General features: G+C 45.7%; 1 protein-coding gene across 7 annotated transcripts in view; it reads right to left on the bottom strand.

The window, feature by feature from the left end:
- The window catches only part of spag9b (sperm associated antigen 9b), a 30,356-nt gene that overhangs the window by 2,800 nt on the left and 12,544 nt on the right, over positions 1 to 15,012 (bottom strand). For 3 of the 7 annotated variants that reach the window (XR_014117112.1, XM_081697108.1, XM_081697109.1), the window contains exons 5-23: positions 11,286 to 11,436; positions 8,227 to 8,391; positions 7,201 to 7,411; positions 6,325 to 6,409; positions 5,958 to 6,079; positions 5,200 to 5,257; positions 4,834 to 4,986; positions 4,267 to 4,318; positions 4,002 to 4,132; positions 3,671 to 3,727; positions 2,334 to 2,510; positions 2,097 to 2,226; positions 1,923 to 2,015; positions 1,636 to 1,809; positions 1,320 to 1,491; positions 1,004 to 1,216; positions 603 to 792; positions 282 to 404; positions 105 to 185 (exon numbers count right to left, since the gene is read on the bottom strand). Coding sequence is in view for 6 of the 7 variants with exons in the window: in XM_081697108.1 (XP_081553234.1) it covers positions 105 to 185; positions 282 to 404; positions 603 to 792; positions 1,004 to 1,216; positions 1,320 to 1,491; positions 1,636 to 1,809; positions 1,923 to 2,015; positions 2,097 to 2,226; positions 2,334 to 2,510; positions 3,671 to 3,727; positions 4,002 to 4,132; positions 4,267 to 4,318; positions 4,834 to 4,986; positions 5,200 to 5,257; positions 5,958 to 6,079; positions 6,325 to 6,409; positions 7,201 to 7,411; positions 8,227 to 8,391; positions 11,286 to 11,436 (2,538 nt within the window). In the remaining variant the exon portion in view is untranslated. Of the gene's footprint in view, positions 1 to 104; positions 186 to 281; positions 405 to 602; positions 793 to 1,003; positions 1,217 to 1,319; positions 1,492 to 1,635; positions 1,810 to 1,922; positions 2,016 to 2,096; positions 2,227 to 2,333; positions 2,511 to 3,670; positions 3,728 to 4,001; positions 4,133 to 4,266; positions 4,319 to 4,833; positions 4,987 to 5,199; positions 5,258 to 5,957; positions 6,080 to 6,324; positions 6,410 to 7,200; positions 7,412 to 8,226; positions 8,392 to 11,285; positions 11,437 to 13,262; positions 13,803 to 15,012 lie in introns of those variants that run through there. The other 4 variants (XM_081697110.1, XM_026999636.3, XM_026999640.3 and 1 more) reach the window with 4 other exon arrangements.

Here is a 15,012-nt window from a genome sequence, read left to right as displayed (position 1 = left end):
GAGAGAGACAGAGACATGAAAATAATCTGTGACCAGCACTAAAGGCATGTAACTTCATTACACTACAAGACTTTGCAGATAATAACACCATCTGTTCTACTTACACAATACCCAAAATGGAGTCCTTCAGCTTTAATGAGTGAAGGCACTTCCTCCACTGTGCAACAGAGGAGTGGACGTACACACTGCAGCAGAGTGCACATGACATTAGGTACAAAGGTTAAAAAAGCACACAGCATTTTCAACGCAAAGAAAGCTTGCTGGAGCTAAGGGCCCCTTACCAGCCATTCTGGGCCCCGAGCCACATGGTGGGGAGGACACTGTTCATTTTGCTGGCCTCCTCCCTCATCAGGTCCTGCTCTTCAGGTACTGAGCTCACGCCATCCTTCACCAGATCACATTCCCTAAAACATCGTTTAGTAGGAAAACACTCTCACAGTGCCAAGTTTTGTAATGTGAGTTCTTTAAGTGCAACACATTCCCCAAGGAAAACGCACGGAAACACAGTACATGTTGTACACACTAAATTCAATCCCTGTAGTGAAAAAGCCTCCCAGAACCTCTCATAACATAACAAAAAGGGAAAAGCCAACGTTGCGTACCTCTGTGAAAAAGTGGACGTTGCGTCTCCCGTGTTCTGGACCCCTAGAGGGTCAGTAAACACGTGCTCTGTGTAGACCCCAGCCTGACCTTCCTCTGCGGGTGTGGTGCTGCTGCTCTCCGTGGCCTCCAGCGCCTCCTCAGCTGCAGCCATGCCTGCCTGCTGTTGCTGCCCCAGCACGCCACCCGACCCTGGGCAGACAGGCGCAGCACAGCTGGATTAGCAGAGAGATTAGCTCAGGTAGCAAAACTACAGACAATTAGTCGGCTGACTGTCTTGCACCGACCCATACAGGTTATACCACATTATTTTCTGCCCGTATGTAGAGTAAATTAAGCAATGTAGTGGAGAGAACATCACTGATGTGAAATCGAGGCCAGGCTGAGATGGAGGATCTAGTACCAGAGTCTTCGGTTGGCATCCCCTCTGCGGTCTGAGGGATGGCGACCGCTCCCTCCGCACAGCAGCCTACTACAGTGATGCCGTCCAGGATGCCCTCGGAGCCTCCGAGGCTGCTACCCAACGCTGCGCTCACCGGCGCCTGCTCCTCAGCCCCGGTGGCCTCACTACCTGCGTGCACCTCTTCACCCGCTGGGTAGTCTGTCTCCCGGGCACCTGGATGGCAAACGCCCGCAGGTGCGGACAAAAGAGGGTCAATCGAAGGCGGCTGGCATCTCACGCTCGTGTGACTTCCCGCCACAGCATGCTCTTGCCTCACCTGGCACGCTAGCAATGCAGAGCACGTGGGAGTTGCAGACATAGAAGTTCTCCAGGATGTTACTGGGCTGGTTGGCGTCAATCACTATGACCTTGGAGGTGGCGTGGGTGCTGGTGCAGATCCACACCAGGCTGGAGAGCTCGTCCTGCTGCCTCAGCTCCTTCTCCTGCTCCTGGTACCACACACAGCACAATCAGCCTACAGCTCCAACAGCACTTCGCCCCAACCCTTCCCCCAGAGTACCACTCTGCCCTTCCCATCATTCAGCTTGCAGTGGGACAACATGACTGATTCCCATGTGTGAATGTGTTGCTACCTTGAGTTCCTGCTCCAGCCTGTCCAGGCTGCTCTGGGAGCCTCTGGCCTTTCGGGGGCTGAATCCACTACTCTCTACTTCGGACATGTCTCTGTAGAACACACTGGCTCCCACAATGGAGCCTCCGTCACGAGTCTTCCCTCCTGACAGATTCACCCCCGCAGCACACCACAGCTACTCAAAGACAGTGAACACACACACACACACAGGCATGTGTGCACACATGTGCACCTCAAATCAGATGCTCATTGTACATAACACTGCTATAGTTAAAGACCTGTTCTCACCTTCATGGAAGCGTCCTTCTCATTTAAAGGTCTGAGGTAAACAGGCACTGGTAAATTCTTCATCTTACCCTCTGTTTGCCCACCATTGGAAATCTTTTAAGAGAGAGAGAGATTAACAGCAAAGACTTCCAGAACTTCCTCCAAGGCCGTCAGCCAGTTGCGTAAGGGTTGTACCTTGTTTTTCTGGGGCAGACTCCAGCCGTACGCCTGCACCCTGCTATCCTCCTTCTGGACATGAGCCTTCACCTGCCTGTACTGGGCCCTCTTCTGTTCCCTCCGGGACACGATGTTCTCCACCTCCGGCCTGTGGACACAAGGGCACGTGCACACGCGCAGACACGCATTAAATGGCATCCATTAAATGCCCCAAGAGCTCGTTTGGGATGAGTGGGACACCAGCAGGCCACTCACTCCTCGTTGAGGAAGTCGAAAGCCTTGGACTTGTCACTGGGCAGCTGGGCAAGTGTGCTGCTCCTCTTCTTGACAGAGGGCACGATATGCGAGGTGGGAGCATTGTACTTGACGTTGACGGGAGCCTCTGGCTTTTTGGCAGTGCCGGTAGATGATGAGCTGAAGAGCTTGCTGAAGCTGCAGATGGGAGGAAGAAAAAAAGGCGTGGGGGAGACAGGGAAAGAAAAAGAGAGAGAGAGAGAGAGAGAGAGAGAGAGAAAGAGAGAGAGAGAAAGGAAGAGACAGAGACAACACAGAAAGACTGATATGCAGACACAAGCAGTAGCAGTGTTAGAGGTCACAGGTCAACAGTTAAGGGGTCAGTGGGTCATATCCCAAACACAGGACTTTTTGTCTGTGCAACAATCCCCTATTATCTGCTACAAATGCTTCTCATGCAAAAAACACCAAACATTGAAGTTACAGAAAAACAGGGGATACATCAGTGGTCTTAACACTCTTCGCTGTTTTGGAACTCATGCTGTAGATGGAACCTGGTGCTTGTGCCACAGTGTACTTTCATTTTTAAGAAACTACACTAAACTAAATAATTAGCCTCTGCCTATACCCAGGATTTACACATGCAAAGCACTCTGTCCTAAAAACACACCAAAGCCACAGCACTGCCCATTGTCATGAAGAGAGGAGCAAGCTTAAGCCAACCTCTCGTCTACACAAGCTCCGCCCCACCCAGCCACCCGCCCACCCACCTTCTGCAAACGCAGGAACAACATGAGGCAGGTGAAAAGGCACATGAAAGGGGCACAAAACAGGAGAATAAAGAAAGTTTGAGTACGCAATACCCCAAATGTCCGTCCAAGTTCAATAATACCATACCCAAAATTCACATCAATCCCAAGACCTGGGAATGGCTCTGTGCGCTGCTACGCGGTGTTTGGATATCACAGGGCAGAAAAAGAAAACAAAACTAAAAACAAAAATCAGTAATCTTATACAGTGAAAGCATGAACAATGCACTACACTATGTGTCACATTTTGTTCCAGATAACCTTTTTTGTGTTAATGTGTTAGCTTGGCCATAAATTCTTGTCGTAAAGGTTGAACAGAAAACCATTCCCAAATCCAAGAGCATGTTTTGGGTTTAAGAGCCAGACCAAATGCAAAAGTGGATTTACTAGCATTTCAAAGATTTACCTACATCCTTGATGGGGAAAAAAATAAAAAAACAAAAAGGACATGAAAAGAAGAGGGAGAAACACACAATGAACGCCAAAACCTCACAAGGCAATAACACCGTTTTTTAGTTACTACTGGGAGAAGCTTGAGAGGGAACTTACAACTGCCAGATACTGGACTTTTTCTTCTCTGTTAGTGCTGGGTTCTCCCTGGAAGCTCTGCATAGGAAGACATGCAAAACTTCACACATGTATGCGACTGATGTATACAATAATATTACAAAGCACAGTATAGGAATTACACACAACCAGTGAGTAACATAGCATAATGTTACACATATATGTTCCCTGTAAACATGGACTGGCAAAGAGTACACAACAACACATGGCTCAAAACCTGTTCCTAACACCAGTAACACTGTAAGAAGTTATTGAAGGTGGAAGTCTTGTTACATGGTTACGAGGTTGATTGGAGGCTCTGGCTGATACTCACCGGATCATCTCAGTCCACCTCACGGCCTCCTGCAACTCCATCAGTCTCTCCTTGTACTGGTTCCTCTCCATCAGGACCCGGGCCATCTCCACCCGCGTGAACCGCTTACGCTGGGCCGTGGGAACGTCACTCTGCAGGGACGCGACAGGAAACCCCGACGTTCTACCATGTTAACCCTCAGAATCCAATCTTCAACAGGGCACTGTATACATTTCTGACTGCTATCAAAATGTAAACGTTTCTTAATGGAAGGTGGTGCACTCACATCATCGTCCTCCTTTGTTTTCTGTTTGGCCGCTTCTAGCTCAGCCCGGACCCTGTTGACATGTAAACAGCAGTGGTAGCTCAATGGTTAAGGTACTTGACTTGTAATCGGAAGGTTCAAGCCCTACCACTGCCAAGTTGCCACTGTTGGGCTCCTCATCAAGGCCATTAACCCTCAATTGCTCAAGTTGTACTCGGTCATAATTGTAAGTCACTTTGGATAAACGCGTCAGCTAATAAAATGTAAACAGTGTTAGCATTACATTACATGTCTAAAGCCAGGAGCATACACTGGGTACAAGGCTAGCAACTGGCCAGCAAAAAATGAGGCCACCTAGAACCTGCCGCTGACTCATACTATCTGAAATCAAAAGGCTTTAAATGAAACCGTGACATATAAAATATAACAGAATCATCTCACTTAAGCAGCCTGAATGAAAGTTTTAGCCTTTGGTGTTGTGGAGCCATGTGAGTGACTGGGCATTTGGTGTTGTGGAGCCATGTGAGTGACTGGGCATTTGGTGTTGTGGAGCCATGTGAGTGACTGGGCCTTCGTAAACATGCTAACCTCTTGAGCTCCTCCTCCAGCTCCCTGTTCCTCTCCTCCAGTTTATCTCTGGCCTGCAGGAGGACCGCCATCTCGCCTTGGAGAACCTCCTTCTCACACGTTAGCTCATCCACACGGCCAATGAGGTCATTCTTCACCACGTTAAGAGCATTCCTGTAGTGCACACACGCGTGCTTACAAGACAACAAGGCTTAAAGCAATGTTTTTTGAATCGCTGTCATTCCACAAATGCACAGCAGAGGGCAGCACACAACAGCAGACTAAAAGGGGTGGATCAAAATGAACCACCACCAGTCTATGGTTATTACAATCAATAAACAGATAATCACTTGTTAATGGACACTGACATATACTGTGTAATCTTACTTTGTCTCAAGTAGCTGGGCATTCTCCTGGATGAGGTGTTCTACTTCACGGCCCATACCTGCATCAAATTAAGCCACACTTACTCTATTTAGACTATCCATATCTGTGCTGACCTCTTCTGAAAGTTACATAAGTAAACAAATGTTTCACAAGATCCAACAAAATCTACACATACAGCATATTTTAAGCGATTGCATTGTAGAAGTCTAGGGACAGAGGGCATGAGAGGGATAAAAAACCAAGAAGATATTATTTTACGAGGACAGCTATAAACCACCAACCTCACCAAATACAGTAATGTCTGAAAATGGCAAATGATAAGATGAACTGCATCATGAATGCCAGAAATGGGTAAAGGACTGGTGCACAAAATGCAATATTAATACATCAATGTAGAGCTGGTTCTCTACTTAGAGAAAAACACCAGTCCGAACCTCAATTGGATCTTTCATAACAGAGAATGATAAAGATTTGACTTAATAATAATAATAATAATAATAATTATTATTATTATTATATTATTATTATTATTATTATTGAGTCAGAACAACTATTCCCTGAGCTTCATGCATTGGTACCAAGAATCAAATGATGTTCCTACGAAGAACCATGTCGTCCAGATCACAAACACAGCTGCAGCAGCTTGGGCCATAAATGAGCAAAGAGAATGAGCAACAGGGTACATTTCTCTTGGACACGGAGTCATGATTTCTTCTCACATGTGCTCCTCCTGATCGGCATGCGGGGAAAGTACTCACCCAGGAGGTCTGCCCCCTCATCCATGTCTCCTATGAGGTCGGTACCTGCTGAGGAAAGCTCCTCAAACAGGGAATCTGTGTTGCGGTCAAAAGCCATGTTCTCCGTGCCCTTGGTGGGAGTGCTGAGGAGCGAGACAGAAGAGAGACAGAAGCTGAGGGGCGAAGAGGAGACAACCAGCAAGCTCTGGCGGAGCACTATGCAGCTCTCAACAAGGACACAGTCAGGAGGGTGCTAAAGTGAGTTTTAAAGGTCACAGGTCATTGCTCCTTGTGTAAAGAGGAGGAATTACATCATGGTGGTGATAAGGGGGTGAAGGGGTCAGAATAGCACTGCGTGTTATAGATGACTGGATCAGCAAGGGCGTACCTGAAGCCTTTGCAGCCACTCAGATCCATGTCAAGTTCAGGGGTTGACTCAATAATCGCCTGCACTTCTGACCTCTCAGGCACGTCTGTTCAGATGTGCAAAATGTTTACTAAGGACAAGTGGTCTGAAGATGCATCTGCCAGCAATTCTATCAACAACCTCTGCATGTTTTGCTCCATTTGGTCAAATGATTACGATGCTGTGTGGCTTCTCCTGTTGCATGATTCACAAGCACAATTGTTTTAATATTATTATTCAATCCCACTTAGTGCAAAGAGATGTCAGCAATTAGGTTTGTCAATGACTGTCTAAGCAACTATTTGATCCCAATGATTCAGTGCCTGTTGCTATGACTCCAATGTAGTTCTGGTCTAACATGGAATGACAAAAAGATTATTTTAATCTTCCTAAAATATTTTATTTTAATACTTGAACTCTATCTCTCAAATGCAATGTGATGACCCTTAATCTTCTTGTGAATTGCCAAAGAATTTAAATCTTAAAAACACTACATTATAGATGCACTGAGCTGAGACAGGGTGACTGCCAATCCCAAAGATCACTGAGAACTCAAATGGTGGAAAATCTCCCTAATCCTCCATAGGGTCCCAAAGAATTTTAAGCGCAATACCACTGTTAAAAAAAATAAAATAAAAACCTTTAACAAAGAATTCTAATTAACAAAATGAGTAAATGAATAATTCAGTATTCCTAAAAGTTGTGTGTTATTTTGCCTAATAGAGGTTTAAATTTAACGTATAATTACCAATTTTCAAATGTAGGATCATTCATAGTGCATGAGAATATAGGTGTGTACAAAGATGACCACAATAAGCAGATGATGGTGAATCTCCACTTTCAGACAGTAGGACTAACCTTTCATTTGTGCTTCTGTTGAGACAGAGTCCTGTACTCTAACGTTCTTACTGGTGTCTGGCTTCCTGTTGCTGGAATTCAGGTTCCTGTGCAGACCCTCTACCTCCTCAGGACGGGGCGTGTCTACTAATGCCATAGCAACATCTAAGGTCGACGCGGACGTGGAAGCAGATGACTTGGTGCCTCCCCGGTTAGCATCTGAGAGTTCATCCTGAAACAGATGACCAGATAATATGAGAGACAGTTATTTAATATGACACAAATGTCTTAAAGTGGCATATTACCTAGTCAGCACATGCACCCAAGTGCTAACTGAGTAAGTATTTGTCACTTAAAAGACAACATGGTCCAGATCCAGAAACACGTGAGGCATAATTTTCAGAGTCATGCGGTTAATGTCCTCCTGTCCATCAACAAGTGCACAGAGGTGTACGCAGGAACACACCGTCTACATTTTCACTTTGGTTGATGTTCAGCTGATGTGCAAAAAAGTAAGAAAAGGTGCTGCTACACAAAAATCGCTGCACAAGGTCTCACACAGCAAATCTACAGCAGAAGACTCAAGGGCAGGCAAAAGGGAACAGAAGCGTAGAGCTACATCTGAATATGACTGATAAGACTTGCCACTCAAATACCTGCAGAGGAGAACTGAAAACCCAAAGATGAAAAAAGGGGAAAGAGAAAAATAAAAAGGAACGGAGCGTGGGGGGTTAAACATGACATTTGTAGACATTTAACATATGAAAGGCAGTTCAGGTTACCATGAGCTCAGATTAGTGCTGTAGTAAAATCGCATGCAAATTCTTCGACCATATGAATGCTGTATGCAACCAAAATGTTAGACCACATTTTGATGAGATGCTAAGGAGGATCTATAGGAAACATTCAAGGTAATCCAAAACAAACAGGCCGCAGTTAACATCATACATTATTTAGAATAAATTATATTCTACAACACCACAACAACGTACACTGAAATCCACAAGACGATGGTTGCATGCAGCAGTCTATGGTCTGTGAACACACCAAAGCAGTTTTCAAATCTGACAGCCGGCTGGAGGCGACGTTGGGCCCGACGGCACACACCACTCTGCCAGGCAGGGCTACCTTACTGACATCAGTCCTGGGGCAATCCACACTCTCCTGTGCACCCTTACCCTCCCCTCTCCTGAAGGACGCATGTGTGTCCAGCTGCCCAGAAAGAGAGGTACAGTGAGCAGCCCAGCAGGCCTCTCCGCATGCTCACAGTACAGCCAAAGAGGGAGACAAGACCTTAGGCTAGCACACAGACACCACCTGTTGAGCCACTGCGAATATATCATGGACTAGCAAGCATAATGAGCTCAGGTTAAACACTGCACCTGTCCAGGGTTGCTTTTGTGGTTTTTAGTTAACCTTACAAACAATTTACATTCCTCACTGTATCTTCAACGTTTTGGCCATGGAATAAGTTGTAAGGAACAGCTGCCACCCAAAGTGTGAAAGGTTAATCAGCGCCAAGATAAAGACTGCAAAGCAGGTTAATCAATATAAATTTAATTAATGGTCACAAATTATTTTTAAAAGAGGCATGCCTTGCCCTTTAGCCTGTTAGAGAACCTTTATAAATATCGCTTTACTAAAAACATTCTAGCGTCAAACAATATGTGTATGCCCTATAAAAAGAACACAAGCTCCCATTAAAATAAATTTAAGAGATTCAATAACTGCCATCTGAGCATCTTCAAGCCTCACACAGGCAAAGACAGAGTCGTTAAAGGAGATGCCTGACAGGAGGTCACCCTCGGTTTGTAACAGACTAGCACACCCTTCCTTGTTGTCATGGAAGCAGCTGCCCGCCATCCTGAGCCTGGCAGCTGCTTTGCCATCCATGCTGATGCAAGCCTGACAATATCGCACGTGGGCATCGTGTCTTTTCAGATCCATACTCCATGTGCCTGGAAGACACCAATGGGCCGCGGTGTGAGGGAGCAGTTACGGGATCAGTAAATCTGAGAGAAACGCCAAGTCACAGCCGACACAAAGGACGGACTGTGAGCTCGGTGGGAGTCTGTTGGAGGCCTGAGCAACATGAACACTCCTTTGTGTTACTGAATATGGCATGATTCACCATGGGGATTAAAGCAAGGCAACACCGTCACGGAAAATGGTGCAAACTCACACTATGAAATTGAGATGCATTATGCTAACAACCATTCAACTACAGACAAAGCCTCACGGCTGATTAAAAGCAGGAAAATCACATATTAATTGGACTGGTTTCTGAGCATTAACTGATGTTTTAATTATTAATCGTCAGTGAGTATCAGCGAACCAGATGTCTCTGGTGACATTGTAACCTGACAGAGGTCCCAGGCATCTTAGGAGGGAAAACACAGAGGTGTGTCTACTCCTCTTCTGCCATTGTATAAATAAAAGGAAAGCGTTTTACAGTGTTGGGATAAAAGATTGCCACCGAACTGCAATGCGTCTCATACTCAATATAGACCATATACTGGTATTACAATTAGACAAAATTACATTAGCCATACCCAAAGCAGAAGTTAACGACACACACTTAAATCACCATGTATTTGGATAGACACAGCAAATAAAAAAATGTAAAAGTCAAGCAAGGTTTCAAATGGATAAATATCTTCTAATACACATTCAAGCACCAATAATATGAATCTAGATCTTACTTGGATATGTGATAGAAAGCATGGCTAAGTAAAGGAATCATGAGAGGCTCAGATATACAGATGGGAGCAGAAAGTGTGTGAGAATGAGGTTATGCTGCACTTGTTTAAAAGCCTCCTGCTTTGACATCTTAACCATTAGTAGCTCTCCTTTAGTTTCACTTTTAGAAGCTGAAAAATGATCTCTTTCCCACATCAGCTTCTCACAAGAGTGCAGATCTCAAACCAGGCTGTCATAGGCCTCAAGGTCAGGCTATTCCAGGCCAGGCTGTGAGCTATTGATAATGCTTCCATTACTGGATAAATTAAGTTTAATGAATCACTTCAGTGCTGCCACAGGTACTTGAAAGGATACAGAAAGGCAAAAACCCAGATGCAGACATAAAGACACAACACACACACACACACACAGTCTTAAAAATGATTTTACTCTACTGCCACATATGAAACACTGCATCCACCGGGACACCACTTCATATGCCCAGTGCACTATTAATAGCTTCTACTTAAAATAGTGCACCTGCTAATGTTTGCCTTTTGGATGAAGGCTGCAGAAATTCTGGTTGGATAATTCTGGGCGATTTATTATAGAAGCAGAGCAGACCAAGCCATAGGCACTTGATCCATCATCACGGACCTTTTATTTTTCCCCATTTCTGATTGTTCCTACCTGTATATGAGTGATCATCTGCTAAATTATAGGGAGCCAGAAATATAACCATCTAAGCATGCAGGAATATTTTATATTTTAAGAGACTATGCCACAATGTAAAAACGGTCTTTAATTGAAAGAAAAAATGGCTTACATTTGCTTGTATACTGGTAGGGAGCTGATAACAAATAAATACTTAATTAGACTGAATATTCATGAAGTGGCTTTCACACAGGCATTGTGGGTGCCAGAAGGTTCTAAGGGAAGAGAAGAAAAAGGGTGAAGTTCTGGGCACCGACACCCTGCTGCCCTCAGCCTCACTTGCTGTGAGCATGCAGGAAACAGCAGGTCCCCCAGCGCGGAAGAGGCTCTCTCTTCTGCTGGCACACCGGCGCTTCCCATGCTTTAGCATATATATCGCCCGGATCCTTTGAGCCGGGGAATATATCTCAACGCAACGAGCCATGATAGTCATCGCCTGCGTCCCTGGGAGCTGCTCTTGATTCCCGTGAGCAGGGGAGAGCCAGTTTGGTATTCACCATCGCCAACACAACAGCACTAATTAAGACTCTATTCTAAAGGAAAAGAAAACTTAGAAAAGTTATCAAGCAAGCACTTTCAGACAGTCTTCCTTGCCACACGCTTTGGACTTGTGGCGTGGTGGACGAGTGGTGGCTGGTGAGACTGGGAGCAGAATAAACAAACACTGAAGGTGATTACTAACTGCAGGGAAGGAGAGAGTGCATTTTGCCCACCTTGAGGCTGGTGTTGGAGCACGGGTGGCTCAGGTCGTTGTACCTCCACGTGTCCGTCCCTGGGATCTCTGTCTGCTCCCTCTGCAGATCCGGGGCCATCACATCACCGCCTGGCAGCTGGAAGATCCCCAAAGACACGGGCCGCTCTTTCCTGCAGCCATGAAGGGAAATCAAGTGAGGGCTTATATACTGCAGTGTTATACTTGATTTTGCAGCTCTTGGTGGCATGAAAAAGTTCAGCAGGAAGTCCTCTTATGGCATCAGTGCCATCACAAAGTAGATGCCCAGGCTGGAATGTCACCCCCTACTGAGGCAAACCAGTTGTGAATGTTCTTAAATGACATGAGCCCCGGCATCCCGAAAGATACTTGCTAAAATCCAAGATGTCTTAGGCTTGTCAAACCTAGGTGTGGCGCTTGTGAAAATTCCCTAAGGCATCTCCACAGCTGCAGGGATATCACAGCAATCTTGTTTAGAGGGCTAAAGGTGGTCCGTTGACTTTTGTACTGATCCTGTTTCTTCCGAAGAGTATTTCTATTGCTGACTCTTCTCAGTGACAGAGTGGTTGCCCACCCAACCCTGCTGACTGCACATTCTGCAGGGCCAGCCAGGTCATGGAAAAGAAAATCATTGATGCAGTACAGCTGAAATACAAGACAAAAACAACTAAAAAAAAGTGTTGACTCTCAGGTAGCCCAAGTTTCTTCAGTAGGTTCACATCTACACAGGTGTGCTTTCTACGTGTTATGAAGTACAGCCTAAAATAAACACAGAATACAAGAATACAAATCACACAAGCAACTCATACTAAAGCACACTTACAAGCAACCCAGCTCAATATGACCCAAGTACAGAAAGCAAGGTGTCCCTCATAAATGCCCCATGGCATGGCTTATGTAAGCACCCCTTCCCAACTTGCCACATTCCAATTCATTCTGCCCAGTTTTTGTTTGCTGGAGTCTAATTGCCAGCTAACCATCTACTAGTTACTAAGATTATAAAGACTTAAGTATAGTTAATAATAACTGACATCTTTCCCACTAATTTACTGCCATGTAAGTAGAATTACCACCACTATATTCATTACTGTAAGGGTAATTAAATACCTTATTGTGATGTAAATAACCTAAGAGGAACCTCATTGTCTTCACCTCATCCTTCAGACATACAGTACAAGCTTCACAAACACACACGGCCCATCTTATTTCTCTTTTGTAAAAGCTCTCCAGGTCAAATTATTTAACTACAAAAAGTACCAAAAACACTCAAATGAAAAACATAATGGCATAGGCAAACTGGCATACATAAAGCCACCGATCACCCAAATCAGACCATGCATACCACAATCAGTATACATGTACAGCAACAAAGCAGTGTGTTTGAAGACTGGCCAAATTGAAAAGCTACCAACAACGAACAATAACCCTGCAAAACTGTGAACGGACAGGGAGGGCCCAGTGCCCAACCTGCCTGTGGCTTTGATGGGGTTTATCTAATGATTTGTATTTAAAAAGAAAAAAAACAAACTAGCAACAACAACAACAACAACAACAACAACAGTTCCTGGCTTATGAAATGTCCAACGCTCTGAGTCACCACTCATGGCCTATAGTAAAGGCATCAATGTTGTTTACTACAACAGTCAGGCAGTAGAAGGTAAAACCAATACAGAAAGCTGGAAGAGGGAGAAATGCAGAAAAAAACAAGGAGAGGAGGAGAAATGACTGAAGCAGAGGGAAAGAAAAGGAAGGATGAACATATCTGAGGAAACGGAGAAAGGTACAACAGAAAAAAACAAGATCACTAATGGATTATAAAGATTAGAGAAGGTGAAGAGGCAGGCTAAACTAAAGTAGAAAAAGCTTCAGAAGAAAGCAGAAGTGAAGAGGAAGCATAAATAAATAGAAATCAGGGTTTTGCACAGAAGACTCTTCCATTGTGCCCCTTCTCCCCCTCACCCTCTCTCTCTCTGCGTACCTGATCCGGGGGAGCGAGTGTGTGATGGCGGGCAGCCCGTTGGATACAGAGTAATGCACCAGCAGCAGCACGGAGAGCGAGACCAGCACAGCCGAGTTAATGACCACCGCTCCGCCGACGAAGCCGAAGACAAACAGCAGCATGCAGCCGGGACTCATGGTCATCACCTCCGCACGTTACAGGCCCAGCACCCCCCCAACACGCCAAAACAATCCCATAAACATCGGCAGCCCTAAGAAGGCACGACCATGCGCACGAGGGCATGTGCGCGTGTAGCTCTGCAGCCTCTCAGCGCTGTGACATCATCTGCTCTGACACACATACACATGCGCGCGCCCAGGCACACACACACACACACACACGCGGGCCGGCAGCGCCGACTGAAAACCGGCTTTGCGGCAGCTGTCTCCCACGGTCTGTTGGGGGATATTCCCTCCCCTCCCTTTCATCCCCTTTCTGGCGCTGCCTTTCAGTGCTTGACTACTGTCTCTGCATCCCTGCTCAGCTGCTTAATGAAACCAGCTCTGCTAGGCAACACACAGGTCCTCCGCGCACCCCCCCTCCCTCTCTGCAGTAGTATCCGCCTGACAGTTCATTCCACATGCTTTTCTGCTCTGCCACCAGCTTCCTCTAAAACCCACAGGCCTTGGGGGGGGGTTAAAGAGAAGGGGTGTAAAAAAAACCCAAAACAAAACAAAAAATTTTTTTGAATAATGTCTTTGATAGTATGGAATTCTGTACAGAACATTCACTACTTATAGTTAGCACTGGAATTGAAATACAAGAAAATAAAAACATTTCACTGAACCTTTTCAGTAAAAACAACAAATCCCCTTTTCATCTAAAAGGCCCAGTGCCCTTTTCATAAAAGAACCAAAAATGGTCATTTCCAACTCTTCCAAATGAACGGCACCAGCCTCAAAATAATCCCTTAATCCTCTCATTTCATAAAAGGGATCTGTGAGCCGCTCCATTTGAAATCCCAGCAGTCATGTCATTTACTGGCATCACACCTCCACCCTGCATAAACAAAGGTGATTTACATGCCATAAATCAAGTGCTGTACCCTTAATGGGGTGAATACACACTCACATACTCACTCTCTCGCACAGTTGCCCTGACATCACTCCCTTTGGCAGCGAGTTCACGGCTGTGTCGCCCAAGCCCCACCTCCTACCGCTCTCTCACTGCCTCCCTGTTATAGAGCAGCTCCGTGAGCCGCTGCGCTGGCCCTCACGCCGTTACCATCAACCAGCGGACTCTCTCTCTGCCTTTCCTGTCTCTTCCTTTGCCTCCACCCGCACTGGTGGGAGACACTGCTGCACTATATTTGGAGGTGTGTGTGTGTTTCAGCGCTGGGTGGGTTCATTCAGTGCCCAGTGAAACAATGCAGTGCTCCACTGGACTTTAGCCACCTTTGGCCCACGCCACATACCAGGGGAATGCTGGTCGATGTAGCTATCTACCGATATTAATTAACTCTTTGCAAGTTAGCTCCAAACCATAACTCCCCTCACTGGCCACACTGGAGTTTACAACTGTTGTGGTGCAGTTGTCACTGACCAGTCTACTTTTTCCAGTTACTGACAGTCTGCTGCTTATGTGCCTACTGCAAACACCTGCTTACAACAGCTTTTATGGCCATGGCCACCCGATGTTCCTACAGGCATGCCCCAAGAGAGGCCTTCCATTCAGATGAGCAAACACTATAATGAGGTGATGTTCTGCTGCACTCACTGTATACAAGCCA

This window comes from Electrophorus electricus, chromosome 15 (genome assembly GCF_041902795.1).
Source record: "Electrophorus electricus isolate QZ-2024a chromosome 15, ASM4190279v1, whole genome shotgun sequence".
In the NCBI taxonomy this organism is placed as follows: domain Eukaryota; kingdom Metazoa; phylum Chordata; class Actinopteri; order Gymnotiformes; family Gymnotidae; genus Electrophorus; species Electrophorus electricus.
Note: the sequence above shows the minus strand (reverse complement) of the source record. Positions and strands in the feature narration are given on the sequence as shown.